We start from the raw sequence: 17,867 nt of genomic DNA, 5'->3' as shown, positions 1-17,867 counted from the left end.
TTCTGTCACAAGAAAAAAACGTCCTTTCTATTAATTAATATAAATACCTTAGCTTACGCTGTGGACCCATTTCTTTTTCCTTCTCACGACTTCATTCTTTATTTTAATTCATCCTCATTATCTAAATTCTTGTTTGTTTGTTTGTTTGTTTGTTTGTTTTTTCAAAGACAAGTCACTGGTACATTCTTCTCTGCCTCTCTGAGTCTTTTCACATTTACACACACACACACACGCTCTGGACTACCATCTTCACAGATACATTTCTCAAAAGAATTTTCTTCAGGGGCTGGCTTGAAACCTTACTGTGCCCTCATGTTTCCACCCAGTTCACTCTGACATCGCTGCACAAGAGTGAGAAGAGGTGGCATGATGGCTGTTGGGTTGTACAAGGAAGTATGGAGAACAAGGCTATTGGGTGTACATGCAAGAGAGGGAGCAGAACGATGGACTGTGGAACTTAGTTTAGGGAAACAAGTGAAAGACGTGTTGGTTGAAGGAAACTGAAATGGTAGTAAAGTAACTGATTATAATTCCAACTGGAAAGAGAGGAGGTGAAGGTCAGTGTCAGAGAAAGAGATGCCAGGAATAAGGATTATGTGCAATAAGGAGTAATTACAAAATCTAGGGTGTGACCCTGAGTGCGATTGGCCTTAAGCATGTAGGTTTGCTATTCTGACTTCCTTAAGGTTTTCCCATGGCTGTGTGCTCGCAATTGTCTTTCCAGTCAAAAACCCATTGTCTGGACCTCAGAGGAGGCCTCCATCCCACCTGGCGAAAAGCCCCTTCCTCCTCCTGCTCCCAGCCCCACTGTTCTTTATCACATCCTTCTGTTTTATTTTCTGTATGGTATTTATCATGATCTAAAAAGACTTTTTTCTCATTTGTCTACTTCATTATTTTAAGGATAAAGCCATATGTGTAGAAACCTGGTCTGTCTTGTTCCCTGCACGTCCCAAATGCCTAGATAGCGCTTGCCACATAGTAGGCACTCAATAAATATTTGTTGAATAAATATAAAATATTAATGGTTCTAATATAAAAAGTGGTCACAGATCAGTAAGACCAAGATAAGTCAGCAAAATGGCAGGGTGGGAGGGGAGGGTGATTTAATGAGGAATACAAAAATAGAAATGGCCAAGAATTTTTTTGTTAATTTTAAATAAATGTGACTTGAAAAAAGGTAGTTTTTAACTTTAAATCTCTAAGTATTTCAGGATTTCACAAATCTTATGTTTTGTGCTACAGATTTTTTTTTTCACATGGCAAAAATGCCCACATGAAAAAGAAATAAATACCCTTTGAGATTTGAGGATAAACAATAATATATATCCTGGTTATACTGATTGTCTCTCATTTCACTTTGTTCATTAAATGATCGATTATGTAATAACGGTGGCAAATGCTTTGACGGATGTTCATGTTTCATTGTTTTAGGCACCGTCGCTATCGACTTGCAAGACACAAGCTGTCGATCAGCAAGTGGCCCTACCCTGTCTCTTCCTACAGAGGGTATCAAAGAAATCAGAAGACCCAGCATAGCTCCTGTGTTAGAGGTCGCAGACACGTCCTCCATTCAAACATGTGACCTTCTAAGTGATCAATCAGAAGATGAAACCACACCAGATGAAAAAATGTCCTCCAACTTAGAGTATGTGTAGACCCTCGAAGCTGTAAGATGTACTGGCATTTGTGCCATGGGAAGTAATGTGCACACCTTCTGGATGTCCTAGAGGCAATCCTCCGTATTTCTACCAAACCAGCCTTCCTACACCAGTCTCTCTCTTGACTATAAAGGCTTATTCTAAGCCCTCAAATTTCTGACTTCAACATATATTTGTAGGCTTCCTCTAAATTATCTTTTATCCTTAAAGAAAAACAACAACACATAAATCAGTATTTCCATGAGATAAGCTGCATTTTTGTAATTGTAGGTTTGGGTTATATTGTACCTTCTACCTTTAATGTATTTTCTTCCATGTCCTTACTGATATTCAATCAGTTACTCAGTAACGTGTACCATAGCTTCCTCCATCACACTTCCCTTCCGGTATTCAGCAGGCTTTTTCATACCGTAAACACCAATAACATTTTGAATGAATAAATGTACTGGTTCTCTTGACTAAGCTTCCATAGTAAATTGTACCACTCTACATGCGATTAATCATAGTTTTGCCTTGAGTGGAGTTGGTTTACTTGTCGTAGCCACATATTATTATTATATTTTTGTTTCTTGAGCAAAGCATAGTGGTCCACGGCCTTCACTACTGAGTCTGAAAGGATGTGTTTCCCAGAGCAGGTCCACCTTCTAGGGCTTTGATGCAAGGGTCCGTGATTATACAACCTGATCCACAATGTCTTCATCTGCAAACCAAATATAAGTGTGGCCTCATAATGGTCATATGAAGATTAATTGAGATGGTAAAGAAAACGTGCTTAGGACAATGCCTTTGTGCAGAGTAAGCATTCGATGATATTAATTCCTGTTAGCTGTAGCACTAGGTAGTCGTGGCAGTGGTAGCATCATGCAAACACTGCTCCCAATATTTTTCATATAATGGATGTTCCATTAATATTGAGTTGAACTACAATGAACTGAAATGGCGTTGAAACTTAGAAAACTCCTTCTTTTAATCCTTCACACTTTTTAAACATTTATTACAAGGGAATATTGCTATACCCACAAAACACAGTCTACTCTCTAAGAAATCAATAGCACTCAGATATATTTATGAACTATTTGATAGCAACAAGCAGAGGTTTGACCACCAATATATTTCTAGAAATGGTGTGGTAAGGTGAGATTGCAATTCTTTACGTGTACTTCTGAAAAGGTTGACAGGGAGAGATTTTTTTTTTTTTTTTTTCCAGAAAAACGAAAAAGATTTTCTTTCATTTCTTAATTTTCATTCATGCTGCTGCTTTTTGATAGTTTCATTTTAAAAAGGAGGACAGCCAAAATGTGCAGGTGGCCATTTTTATGTCAGCAAACTGCATATTCTTGATATTTTAAGCATGCTTCTAGCAAATACTTTAACCAAATGATTGACTCCATATTTACTGATTTTTAGTTATACATTTATGGCAAATGAACATTGAGAAAGTGAATCAAAACCAATGCATTTTACTTTAAATATAGCCTGTAAAAATTAACACTACTGTTTTTAAAAATCTATCTAAATCTTTTAGACTGAGGATTGGCAAGCTTTATTTGAAAATAACTAGCTAGGAAATATTTCAGACTTTACGGATCACATGGTCTTTTCTGCAACTGATCAAGACTGCTTCTGAAGCATGAAAGCACTGGCAGACAATACAGAAAATGAAGGAGCAAGGCTGTGTTCCGACAAAACTGTACTTGTGGACACTGCAATTTGAATTTTATATAATTTTCACGTCTCATGAAATAGTGTTCTTCTTTTGATTTCCCCCACCCCAGTCTTTTAATAATATAAAAACCATTTTATAATTCACAAAACCAGGTGATGGGCCAGATTTGGTCTCTGGACACCGTTCGCCTTCCCCAATCTAATCTGTTGCCTTCTCAAAATGTAATTGCAACACAAAAAGCCATTGCATCTAACTTACAGGGGAACATGGCTGTAACTTAATCATCCAACTGTGCACGTGCTAGTCAAGGCAATTCATTATTTCTAATTGTTTTACAGATATGCTAAAGGCTACCCACCTTACTCTCCATATATAGGAAGTTCACCCACGTTTTGTCATCTCCTTCATGAAAAAGTGCCATTTTGCTGCTTACGACTAGACAAGGTAAACATGTGTTACCGTTTTTCTCTTTGAAATGAAATTATGGCATTTTGCAAATACATATCTTTACTTTTGTGTGGTATTCTGAATGAAATGTTTAAAGGATATCATCTTTTCAAATGGAAATGTGTTTCATAAAGTGGTGAATTTTACTTTTTTAACTGCACTAAGATGACCCAAATGCGTTACCTCGCTACAAAAAGTACCCAGTGAGTCAGTCAGTCATGTTTTCGAAGGGGAAAACAGGTGCCAGACTCTCAACATCCAGTTTCCGCAAATTACTTTGGCCGAACGTGCACTATTTTTGTTCCCAGGTATTCCTGTCGAAGCTGCAATGTGGAATCACTTGACACGGTCAGATTATTCACAAGGATTTACTAATGACTAGACTGCAAGCTTATATCAGTACTTGCTTAATATCTCCTTTTCTAAAGGTTTTACCACAGGTCTGGTCTCCTGCTTGGATGTGTCAGAGAAGCCATCCAAAACACAAAGGTTCTAAGAATGCAAGACTTTTCCTCTCTTTCATAGTCTGGCCATTGGGTTTGACCCATATCAGAATTTATTCTCCTGATGAATAGGAAAGCAAATAAAAAGATTCTTAACATCCCACCACCACAAGTCAAAATATGTCACCAATCTAAACAAGAATTTCTTCTTTTCTCTAAATTTGGAATTAGCCAGAGTAAAAAAAAAAAAAAAAATCCCACCTCTTTTCTTACGACCTGTGCAATTTAGGCGAATAACTTCACCACTACATTTCCGGTCCACATCTGTAAAATGGTTGTGATTTTAATATGAACCCCACAGTGCCCTTGTGAGAATGACATAAATGGGTGCATGCCAAACGCTTAACACAGTGCCAGGAACCTCGAGCATGCGTAGGCCCCAAACACATTTCGTTAATATTCTTGCTGTTGTTTTTCATATGACAAGCATTGTGACTCCTGGCTGCTGCTGTCCCTCTTTGGGAGATTGACAGAACATGACAACCAGCCTGCCTTTTTCTTCTGGAAGTGGCTGTGTGGACCTTGGACGGTCCATCTCTCAGCACTTTATTTCCTTTTCAGCCTTTACTTTACCATCCCGCAGCATTTCATACTAGGGTTTGCTGTGCATTTTTGGCAACATGAATGCATAGTAAGATGCAGGGCCTATTCACCTGCATTGGCCCCTTTCGAGACGCTGTGACTGATTTTTTATTCACACTATTTTTCCTGAAAGAGGATTTCCAAAATAATACAAATTTGTCTTATTCGTGCATATCTCCATTTCCTAAAGCAGGCTGGAGAACTGGACATGGAAAATGGAACTATTTTCAAAGTTGTGAGAAACTAAAGGATTTACTAGGTTAGATTAGCTTTACATATCCATATACCCTACATTATTTCACCAAATGCTAGTGGAGTATAAAAATGGCATTTCTTTGTATATTTTTTTCTTCTTTAGAGTTGCCAGCATAACTACTATGAGGACGCAAAAGCCTATGGATTCAAAAATAAACTAATTATAGTTGCAGCTGAAACAGCTGGAAATGGATTGTATAATTTTATTGTTCCTCTCAGGGCATATTATAGACCAAAGAAAGAACTCAATCCCATTGTGCTGCTGTTGGATAACCCGTAAGTATATTTCAAAATACACAAATGAGACAAAGAGTTTTAGTACTATGTCAAAAATAAGTTCTTTTAATTTGCTTAGAATATTTTAAATCAGATACATTATGGCACATGATTCACCGGGAGACAGATTCCGTGCTATGGGACAAAACAGTCATTGTCTATAGTTGTAGTTCACAAATACTTAAAACATCACCGAAATATCCTGAGCTTCTCACTTAAAACTATTTTGTAAGTGGTCATTACTCAATAGCAGTGGGAAACATGCCACTGAAATAATTACAGTTGTTTTCCTTAAATCAATCAACTAGCCTGGAAAATCTCTGCCAAAACTGGATACTTCTGGTTGTCTTTCTAAAGAACCGTTAATTATCAGAGAAGCACATTAACGATCCATCTTTGTATGTTGAACCACGATGCATCATCATAAGTGATTATAGTTCTTCCACGGTTAAAATATACATTTTATAATATAACATGAATAATTAATGCTTTACCATGTTCATTAATTTTGAAAATGTTGGATTCATAGACTCTTGTGAAATTAGACTACTTAAGCATTTCAAAATTCTTATGTAAATATAATATAGGTCACTGAATGCTATAGTCAAATCCATTGTATCTTAAAATTATAACATTCCTCTCTGTGACTGGAACTTAGGAGCAGATGGTCCTTAGGTCAAGACCATATTTCAAGGTCTTCCAACTCTCCTCTTCAATTGCTGTGAATTTCAAGATAAAACTATATGAGGCCAAAACCTGTTGCCTTGTCTCTGTCTTAAAATTTATCAGAATAAATTTCTTAAAACAGAGCTATTTCCCCAATATATTATAACTTCATGGCATTGTTTATTCCAAACATACCAATATCAAGATATTCACTGATGCATCTTTCTAAGCATCATTATCACAGTGGTAATTGATTCTAAAAACTGAGCACTTCAACTGAAAACTCTAGAGATTTCAGTTGAAGAATTTTCAGGTGTCGTGATTCAGTGATTGTTTCGGCATCCAAGGGAAGGTGAGGTAACTTTAGCTTAGGTGTGGAGAAGCAGTCACCGGGACCCAATGTCAGAAGAAATAAAAGCTTAATGAAACAAATCTTAGGAGAGTAAGTTTTGGGTTGCAGGATGGCTACAGCAACAGAGTGGTTGAAAATCACATCCTGGGCCTTTGCATATATCCCTTATTCTGGACCTTCTCTGGTCGGAAGCTCTAAGGGTCTGGTTCAACTGGCATCCAAGAGATGCTCAATTAACTATGTGAAGGTGGCAGGTTTTAGGTCTTCTTGCATTTGTTGTGTCCACTCCCTTGGAGATAGGATTTAAGACAGGGACATTGGCAAGCTCATTGCCTTAGAATATGCCATCTTGTATGGCTTGGGCCAAAGTGGATCAACTCAAGCCCAGAATGCAGACAGGAAGATAGGCAGAGACTCGAAGTGGAAGTGGAACTGTGCTTATAGCATCTCAGTGGTAAAGCAAAGGGTAAAAGCAGTCCTTTCCCCAGTTGCGCAAGATTAACATTTCTTGTCCTGATCTGTAAATCTCCTAAGTGGGTTCCTGGACCCAATTTCAATTGTGTTGGGGTGAGTGGCTCTCCACACCTCCAAGAAGCAATTCTTGGGGCACCAGTATTTAACCCAGTCCTGACCCGCTACCTGGGGATAGCATCAGATCCCGTAGGTTAAGGGCTCAGTCCTACAACACTGAGCTTGCCAATCGCAAGCCCAGGTCAATTCTAGAATTAGAGCCATCTATGCAATTCAGAGTTCATTATTCTTTTCATCTATATGATCTTACCTAACTTACAGGTTCTTGATACATGCAAAAAATATTGTTTGTCAATTCTTTGTAGAAACAAGGATAATATTTTAACTGTGGACTACCTTGCAGTAAAAATTTCCTTTGCTTTCCTAATGACTTGCATTTTGCAATCCAACTATTCACATGCTGTTGACTGTTAGATGATTTTTGTGGGGTTTGATTTTCTTTCAAAGAGTTAGGATGACTGCATGCTGTAAAATCTATTAGCTTTCTGTGTACTTCCTGCAAATGGTATCTAACGTTTTTCTTAGTTGCCCTCTGTTCCTTTGGTCAAGAATGAGGAAACAAAAGCTAAACACAAATACGTAATGTTCCAGGAAGTTTTATGCAACATTTTTTAAAAAAAAAAAAAGAACAAAAAAACAATGAGGTGCCTGTTGCTCTACAGTGGCTAGTATTTTGCAATATATCCACAATATTACAAAAAAAAAAAAATAGGATGTTTAATTCTTTAAAATACTTCCATGTTATAAGAATTTGTACATTGATGGTTGTACACAATTATTCATTAGCTTAGTGGGGTTAGACTTTATTTTAAATTCACACGATCATTGCTGAAAATAATACTCAGTATATGGCTATTTAGGAAATTTAGTTGAAGAACCAATTAAATCAACATAACAGACATAAATAATAACAGATGTCATCCGTATGGGACTTTAAAATGTAAATTAAACTTATACTATTTACACACCTAACATATCAAAATAAGTGTCCACAATGTTTTCAAATAAAAGTCTTCTAGGTCTCCTGTGGTAATTAAACAAAACCCAGTCACACGGGAAAACATCTTGGACTTGATACTGGTTCATTAGAACTGGTCTAACTTCTTACTGGCTGGCCATCTGTTCTGCTTGGTCTATTGTCACACTGATTTTAAATATTTTGATTACCACCCCAACCTGAAAGGTCATCTAGTCATCTGATAAAACCATTTCATGAGAAATGGAAAAGAGAGAGACGTGGAGGGTCTTGAGTTAGCACTTAGAGTGGTCCTTGGGATTTGAAGAAGCAGGGCAGTGCCCAGAAAGAGAACTAGATGGTTCTATCAAAGAACCATCTACTGGGAGTGTAAACTGTTACAATATTTGTTGCAAACCACATAATCACGGGCTATAAACATATTTTAGAAGCTGCGATTCACTAATATCCCTTCTGTGAATGTCTTGGGGTAAGTGATAGAAACTAATGCTAGAAAAGAATAGTCATCTAAAGATGTCCATACCAGTATTATTTATAATAGCAAGACACTGGAAATAACTTGTAACATCAATAATTGATAGCAAAGAAGTGAACATAACTTATATACGGAATAACAGGGTTTAAAAAATGAATTGAGGTACGTTTATAATATGTAATAATACGGGGGCATAAAATGATGGGAGGAATTTAATAAACATTGCAACAGTGGTTTCTTTCTTTCTTTCTTTCTTTCTTTCTTTCTTTCTTTCTTTCTTTCTTTTTTTTTTTTTTTTGAGTGTAAAGGGATAAGAGGCTGTTCAATGGGGAGAGACTCAGCCGAGGAAGAACAGACTTCATCTAGCTGAGACAAGCAGCTGGGGTATCATGGGTGCCATATTTCCCTGTGCCTAGATTTTCCGTCTCCTTCTCTTTTGCTGTGCAAACTCCTACTCATCCTTTAACATCCAAATTAAATATCACCTCTGTGAAATCACTCCCAATTCTGCCTTTTGAGTGCAAACTATTGTTTATTTTTTCAGAAATATATTGTAATTGTGTGCTTTTGTCCATGTGTTCTAAGAAAAAAAATCTATATTTCTTATAGTACAAGTTAATACAATATTAGCTTCTGCATATGCCTGAATATATTAACATGTCTATTATGTAAAATGTTTTGAATACATATATGTGCTGAGTGAATAAATGCATGAAAGAATAACTTCATAAAATAAACATAACAGATTAAGTGATTTCTAAAGAAGCTTCCAGGTTTATGATTCTTTCTTCAAATATGCATATAAGTAAGGATTTCAGTTATAATAAATTTTTACTCAACAATATATTAAGTAGCAATAATTTAAAAGGTGAATTAGTTTCATTTTAATTTTATATAATACACAGAGTGCATGGATACATATACTACATATATTTATTGATATGTTGATATACTTGCATTAAGGGGCACGTTGCAATTCCGTATATTATTTAGAGAGACGTGCTCTTAGTAGGTAGGCTAATCAGTTCCCTGTGCTTTGGGTCACCCAAGAAAAAAATTATTAGTTCCTCCTTTTATAAGGCCTCCTCTGCATAAATAATTGTTAAACTCATGGATAAGACTTTTTAGTCGTAATACAATCATAATTAAGCTTATGTATCAATTCAGTGTTTTCGTAGCATAATGCCATAATGTTTCTGATTTAGAAAGCAGACATGCAACTTGTTTTTATAATTCTGAGTGCACTGTATTATTCATAACAAGGACAAATACCATTTTCTAATTAATGTTAAGAAAAAAGCACCTAAAATTAATCTTGTCAGTGGTGTTTAGTTTTGGAAATGCAAACTAAGTCGACTTATCTCCTTTCCCTCCAAGTACTGCCAACTGTTGTGACATTGTGTTTCATTTTGTAACCCATCTGCTACTTAGGCCAGATATGCATTTTCTGGATGCAATCTGTTGGTTTCCAATGGTTTACTACATGGTGGGCTCTATTGACAAGTAGGTGACAAAGTCTTTGGCACACTAACTAGCGTGGTGTCCTGTGGTCTGTCTTGTGCTGTGCCCCGTGTTGCATGATGAGTGTAATTTGCCATTTTAGTATTGCAAATATGTATTTTGCATGTAGAGCTTATGTTCTTGTATTACATATCTAGTGTTCAAACTTCCTAAGCAGAAATCTATTGTACAATTAAAGCAAATTTTGCTGCATGCCAATTTTGTCCATTTTGTCTAGTTTCTACAGCTGTTACAGTTTTGTGTAATTTACAGCAATACCGTTATTCCTCTCGATATTATGGTAGACAAAACTGAAAGGTTTAGCATCGTGATACATTGATACCATTATCATAACTTCTGGAAACCTTCCAAATAATTCAGAAATGCTCATTTTAAGTCACATTTATAATTTGGAGCATTTCCTTAAGAGTTTATTTTATTCTAGGAACACATATCAGAGTTTATAATTTCTAATTAAAAAAATAATTGTTAATTAAAAGGTCAAATGTGTACAATGCTTTAATATTAAAAAACACATTATTTTATATGGATGAACATGACACAAAAACATAGAAAAGATCAGAAAACTAATACGCTTATAAAATGTTAATTTTGTATCTAAAAAGAATGTCAGCTAGAACCTTCAAAATAAAATGCTTAACTTTATCAACTGAGAACTTTCATAACTACATTTCACCCTATAGATGTTGAAAACCAGTTTGTAACTTTGAAAATGTTTATTGGCTGTGGATATACTGAAGCCCGGACAGACTAACATATATTTAGCCTACATTTTACATTAATATAATTTACATTAACAGTTGTCATAATACTACCCAACTAAAAGGTAGTTAGATGTACTAAAACTATTTAAATTCATGAAAGTTAAATCAACCTGTATTTTATCACTAGTAATATTACTCTGAAATGCAAGTATTATCGAATTAGAATTCATTAGAAAAACAGTACATTTAAAGGAAAAAATAAACCTCCCATCTATCTTTGTCTATGTAAACTACAAAATAAATTCTGCTTCCGTACAAGTATTTATGGTGAGGAAAAGAACTGAGAGGATCAAAGTCCTAGGATTAGAGATGAAACAGGTTTGACTACGAGGAGTTGATAACTATTGAAGCTGTGTGACTGATACACAGAGGTTCTCCATACCACTGTCTTCTTTGGCTTCTGTTTGAATTTTCCTTAACAACAACGATAAATACACTTCCAATTAATTAGAACACACAAACACTCCCCATACTTGTACATTCACATTCTAGTTCTCCTTGAATAGGGTAGAGAGGGAGGCCTTGCCAATTAGATTATCTGTCAACTTTTTTCCATCCTTACTGACTTTTTTTCTTAGGCTGCCATCTGGTGGCGGAACTGTGTAAAGCAACCATGCTGAAGATTTTTTTGTAGGTTGATTAGTGTGGAGAAAGTAGGATAGACACAGAGTTATAAGAATAAATCGACAGTTCTAATAAAAAAAATGAAAAAATGATTATAATGCAATATTAAATAAGTGTAAAAACAATAATAGAAAGTTAAAATGCGATGAACAAAATGTTTCTAGATTGCTCATAAATGCCACCCATTTTTTTGTATTTTCTATAAATTAAAACTCATTTAATAATTACTAAAATCATTTGCCAAGCTTATTTGCAAACTAAAACAGCCAATAGTTTGAGTATGGAATTAACTGACACATTTAGGGGATTAGCTGTTTAGCACAAGCATTTTCATAGTGGAATTGTTGTCAATTCAATGATTTATGGCTGATGAAATATTCATCTTTCATATTGAAATTCTATCTCTATGTATTTTACAGTCAAGCTTACCTTCTATCACCTTATCTTTCCCTTGTCCTATACAGATTATAATGGAGAAGTTATTTTTAATTGGGGGAAAAAGACTGTAAAAACTGTGATATGAGAAAGTTATTTAAAAATTATAATAAGGTGGGTTCAAGGACTATGACATGGACATTAACTTTATGGGTCATAAGGGACCAAGTCACATTCTTTGTCCACCTAGTTCTTAAAAAAAAAACACAACTTATTGTGATAGATTAAGAACAATTATGATGAAAATCCTAGATGCAGGGAACACCCACTCAGGGATTTAAACTCAGTCGTCATATTGATTGGATGTTCTGGCCCTAGCCCCTTTCACCACAGGAAATTTATTCATAATAACATTCCATTTCCACAGTTTTAGCCATAAAATCTCTGCCAAAGAACATTGTTCTTGATTCAAGCGGAATATTTTTTCTGGACTACTCCTGGGGACTTTGGGCTCAAAGAGCTTTGGTAATACCCTCTCGCTGTATAACAGAGTAAGAAATCCTGCCTCCTGCCTTCCCTTAAAAGAAAAACAACTCCCTTTCACGTGACATGGTTAGTTCAGCCATCACCATACACTTGGAAACGATCTTCAGGCAACTGACTCTTCAATTTAAGAATCTAGAAGGGACTGCTGTTCTTTAAGTTTTACAATTCTTGTTTTAAATCAGAAGCTGTGGAAATCAATTAGCCCAATTCTTCTTAGCTGTCTTCAATCAACTCTGTACCTAGAATAGTCTCACACTCATTCAAGTTGAGTCTCTTATCTAACTCAGTTCTATTTTTCTAGTTCGTATGAAGCAGAGGCAATAAGATAATGGTTTCCTTGTTTCAGCTCCAATGGTAACATTTTCTTTTAATTCAGTGCTGGGTCAAGTTTTTATCAGTAGTAAGGGGAAAGACTGACTTTTTTATAACTCATAGGGACTTGTATCCTAGTTTAGCACAATTATTTAACGCAACCAAAGAAACCAGCTCATTCAATCACTTGCTCAAAAACTTTGGGCTGGCTGAATGGTAGGCTTGAATAGCACTGATATTTATATATTTTCCATGCTCTTGGCTGTATAGGACCTATCTGTAGCACGTAGCTTTACACAAAGAAAGAACATAAACTTAAAAATAAACATTTCCCAGTTTATATTTCTTTATTAGGCTTGACCATCTAAATTAACATAAGTATTCATTTCTACTCTTACCCAAAGCACCGTAGGGATAAAAATGTAAACATGTCTTTGAAACAGTGTGCTGTTACAAACAAGGTTCTAACCTGTTCTATTCTATTTTATTGAAAAATGGGTGTTTTCCATGTTTTAGTTATATAATTCATAAATATTATTTAAAATTCCTAACACATATGCTTGAAACAGTTGAAAAATAATGAAACGCAAAGAGCCCCCAACACAACTGATTTCATATCAGTAGAGAGTATCGTATGGTAATTTCTGACCACATCTGGCCCTGCTCACCCTGCGAAAGCCACCTACAAGGGCAACCTGTCCAAGCCCAGGGGGGGCGAGGGGGGTAAGCAAGTTTGAGCACCAATCCTGCTACTGTGATTTACTGAAAGCCCCCTTTTCTCTTGATTTTTATCAAAGCCTAGATGACTTACTCAGGTGTGGAGTGACTTTTGCGGCCAACATGGTGGTTGTGGACAAAGAGAGCACCATGAGTGCCGAAGAAGACTACATGGCAGACGCCAAAACGATTGTGAATGTGCAGACCCTTTTCAGGTAAATGTCATGAGAACGTGGCTCTATCACTTGCAGACGTTTCTCAGGTACATGTCTTAATAATGCTGCCCTATCATTTACTTCCCGCTGAGCATCTGTGAGATACTTCACTCTGACTCTTTGTAGAAGGAATGAACATGAGACACTTAACCCTGAAATTATCTTCACTCTTTTGACCATAGAACAAATACTTACTTAGCACCTAGTGCATGACTGGCGCAATGTGAAATTAAATTCTTAACACCAGGTCAGTGAGCCTTCTAAAAATGAATAGAATGATAAATCTGTTTTCTTGCAAAGTTTAACAAGAACAAATTCTATAACATTGTGTGTGCGGTACCAGCCATGATCTGTGATGGACCGTGCGTGTTGGAGTTTCGGGTGGATGCCCAGCAGTGGTCAGAGATAAGCATGTACGTACTGGGCAACTCGGAACAAAAGGTTGCCGGGCTATGAGCAGGTAATTCACCCACGTCAGGAGCCAAGTCACAACCTTCTCCAGACTACTTTCCTCTCTTTCTTGACTTGAACTCACGCAGATAGGAATTCCCACGTTGGTCAACTTTGGGTAAATATGAAGAATCCTGATCAGAGGAAAGTTCATGCTATAAGCAAAGTCAAAATTACCTATAAATCAAGATATCTGTGTCAAGTGGGCTGATTCATTTTAAAACATAAATATGTAAAATACTGTTTCAGTGCTATGAGTTTTGCTAACGTCTAAGGGAAATATCTGAGCTACCACATTACGAAAGTAAATAAAACAGCCTGAACTCTGTCATCACCTCCCCTCACTCCAACTCAGAACTTCATATTGTAGCAAAGCATATACTGGGAATAATTATTTGTTTGTGGTTTGAGTTCAGAATTCAGAAGACAGAGCCTCAGTGTGAGTCTCCGTGTCAATGACTATTTTGTGATCTCTGGCGAATTACTTTCTTTCTCTAAACCTCAATGTCTTAATCACAGGTTGTTTGAGATTTAAAAATATATGTGTCTGGTAGTTTCCAATTACTCAATACACATTAGCTGCTATGATCATTAGTAGCATAATTATCACGTTCATGTGGCAGGGAGAAAAAGCCACAGGCCATGGAATCTCACAGAACAAACTCCATCTGGTACAACCTCCATCCGGAGCTTCCAGCAGGCACTCAGTGACTCTGTGACCTCAAGCGTGTTTCTTAACCTTGTTGAAATTATTTCCCTCATCTATAAGAAATATACAGAAATTAATGAACCCTTTTGCAGTGTTAATGTAAGGATGGGAAATCAGGTATAAAAAGAATCTGTCACAGCACCTGGAAAATTGACACGGAACTTGTACAAGAACCTCTTGTTCCAGAAGGAGAAATACACCCTCTAAAGTTATTATGATGTGGCAGTTCATCAGAACTCAGCTAACATGTTACTGAACTATAATATATTAAGTAGTACATTTAAAGGGAGCATAGCACATGTTTAAAATATGGCATATCTAAGCAATTCTTCTCTCTCTAGGGAATGAAAAAGGAAATTGCAGGGTAGAAAATTAATTCAAAAGGATGAGATTTATGGCCATTGTATAAAGTCAAATCATACATTTTTAAAATTTATTTCATGCTTAGCAAAAGCTAATTATAATTTTAACAGGAGAGGATATCCTGGGTCTTTTCGATTAAACGTGCCATTTTAATTTTGAACTTACTGTGAGTTTATTTCTATTATGGTGAAATTTCTATTGATTTGACTTGTATTATATATCGTAGGAATAAATTACTTTGATTCCAAGATAATAACATATCCCCATCTTACTGAGAGGTGCAAAGACTCTAATTCATCTTTTAAAACAAACTAACTATCCAGAATAACTAAAGACAGTTATGCATGTGGTAACTGACTGTGCAAAGGTGGCCTTCCAAGAACCTGAGTGAGGAGGCAATCGCATGTTGAAAGAGTGAATGATGAATGGATCAATAAATCTGAATCCCTTAACTATTAAGATCACCTATCTTCAGCAGAATATTTTAGAAATTCTGCAATTTTTATGTGCGTATACACATCAACACTGAATAGTTTCAAGTAGAGATATCAAAAGAACTATTAGATACCCGAATTGTAAAGTAATTACTTCTATGTTCTCCTTTCCATGCCTATAAAGTCATTAAAATCTTCCTTTGGTATCCTTGGGGCACTGGTTCTAGGAATCTCCGTTGATACCAAAATCTGCGAATACTCACATTCCTTATATAAAATGGCACCGTATCTGCATAGAACCTATGCATATCTTCCCGTATACTTTAAATCATCTTTAGGTTACTTATGAAACTTAATACAATGTGAGTGCTATTCAAATAGTTGTTGTACTGTGTTGTTTAGAGAAGAACGACAAGAAGAAAAGTCTGTGCATGTTCAGTCCAGATACAACCATTTAGGCCCAAACTGTATCATACACGTCAGCAACAAGAAACATTGTTTTTCCAGTATTTTCAATCCAAGGTTAGTAAAATCCATGGATGTGGAACCTGGAGGTAGAGAGGTCCGACTGCATCATTAGTTCACTAAGTATATAATTTTTCCAGGAAGAAAAATTCTATGCAACTTTATTAGTGAAGTAGTTGTTAAGTTGCTAATCTATGCATGCTAAACTAGGCTAGTCTTACCTGATAAAACAGTAAGCCACCAATAGGTCTCTGTGGCATAGGAAGTATCATCTATGTAGATAAATGACCAACATTGTGCAGACTTGGGAGTTTCATTTTGTAGGTGTAATCAGTTACCACCCTTGTGGTCACTCTTCATGTTTCTTGAAGATTTCAGTTCCTGATTCACTGTGACTCTGGGCCAACCCTGCCCTTTCCACGATTCTTAACGATTTCCACAACTCTATGTAGATGATCTTCTCACTATCTTCCCTTGGCCACTTCTTATCATGGTCATAGCCTTTACCTTGAAGTACCAATAATTTTACCTCCCATATTCTCAGTTTCATTCAACTGTCTGAGTACACTACTTATTTCTACATGTTTCTTACAATACCCCCAACTCTTCATCATTGTTTGTCCCAAGTGAAACCTACTGTTCACAGATTCTACTACTTTTTCACTGTCCATTTGTCCATCGTCACCTGAGGGCTTTTCCTCCCTTCTTACCCAGATTCAATTCCAAGATGAGTCATTATAATCACTCCTGTGCTAAAACCCTACACAGATAATTACTGAGTACCTACTACTGGCTGACACTGATCTCACTCTTTCCTTTCTCCCGCCCAGTATTGTCCTTTCAGATTGTCTAGCCACCACCTTGCACAAAATTCCCTAGAGGCAGATGACAACATTCCAGAGATAGGATCTAGTGACCCTTTCGAGTAACAGCAGGCAACCAGAAATTCAATCACAGTGGCTGAATAACGGACCATTTAGGATTCTATACTAGGGCCCCCTCTCTAAGGGAACTGATTCTTACACATTGAGTAGGCAAAAGTGTCCGTGTTGGAAGTGGTTAAGGAAGATGATTTAGGTGACACAAACAAAGCAGAACACTTCATATTTGTGTTAGTGCTGACACTACCTGTAATCTAAAACTAGTGTTTCATGTATCTAAGTGTGTCTATATACCTATCTGTTATATAAACCCGTTACTCAGAAATATCCTTCCCAGGCACACAACAGATCGTAATTTATAATGTAACACACTAGCTTAGTTAAAAAACTGAAATATTAGAAACATTTTCCAAATTTATAGGGTCTATGGTTGCTTGTTTTTCTTTAATATACAATTGCAGCCAGTCTGAATTCTCCTAGTGGCCTGTGAAATAAAGTATATGGTCTATTTTTCATCTTTATATTGGGGTTAGCATAACTGGGCATATCAAAAATATTTATTGAAGTCATTAAGAATGGCAGAGAACTACTCCATAGATATTTTACACGTCTCCACAATTATTCTTACATCACTGAGTCAGAACATAAATTAATTGTAGAAAAGTTTTAAGTAGAACAAACTATATCATTTTTCAATTGCATTATTGCTTTATTACGACCCTAGTAGCTAGGGAAAAGGGACTTATGCCATTTGATTTCTGAAATGTCCTATATGCAAAAGGTATATAGGTCATATTAAGGCTCAGAAATAGATTTAAAGTCTTAGCATTTTAACGACATACAACGAAATCTATTAGACAACCAAATTTATAAATATAAAACATTATAATTTAATACAAGTGATACTTTATTGATATTGAAGACTGCAATAAAACGTTTTACTATTTAAGTATTATCTAGTTCTAGATTTTCACTAGGTGGCAGACTTAGATAATGCGGTCAGGTTCTCAGTTTAAAATAACATAAATGGTACAGGTTTATTTATACAGAACAGGGCAGGCCCATCACATACATTTTGTTGTCTTATCTAATTTCAACTCC

General features: G+C 36.1%; 1 protein-coding gene across 8 annotated transcripts in view; it reads left to right on the top strand.

Annotated features, from left to right (window-relative positions):
* KCNT2 (potassium sodium-activated channel subfamily T member 2) overlaps positions 1-17,867 on the top strand; it is a 227,286-nt gene that overhangs the window by 163,962 nt on the left and 45,457 nt on the right. For 6 of the 8 annotated variants that reach the window (XM_074317059.1, XM_074317058.1, XM_074317060.1 and 3 more), the window contains 5 exons: positions 1,435-1,648; positions 3,666-3,771; positions 5,218-5,390; positions 9,822-9,893; positions 13,330-13,464. In XM_074317059.1, the coding sequence (XP_074173160.1) occupies positions 1,435-1,648; positions 3,666-3,771; positions 5,218-5,390; positions 9,822-9,893; positions 13,330-13,464 (700 nt within the window). The remainder of the gene's footprint in view (positions 1-1,434; positions 1,649-3,665; positions 3,772-5,217; positions 5,391-9,821; positions 9,894-13,329; positions 13,465-17,867) is intronic. The other 2 variants (XM_074317057.1, XM_019746392.2) reach the window with 1 other exon arrangement.

The sequence above is a fragment of the Rhinolophus sinicus genome, linkage group LG12, assembly GCF_036562045.2.
Source record: "Rhinolophus sinicus isolate RSC01 linkage group LG12, ASM3656204v1, whole genome shotgun sequence".
Taxonomy (NCBI): domain Eukaryota; kingdom Metazoa; phylum Chordata; class Mammalia; order Chiroptera; family Rhinolophidae; genus Rhinolophus; species Rhinolophus sinicus.
The sequence above is the reverse complement of the archived record's forward strand: the minus strand, read 5'-3'. Positions and strand labels throughout refer to the sequence as shown.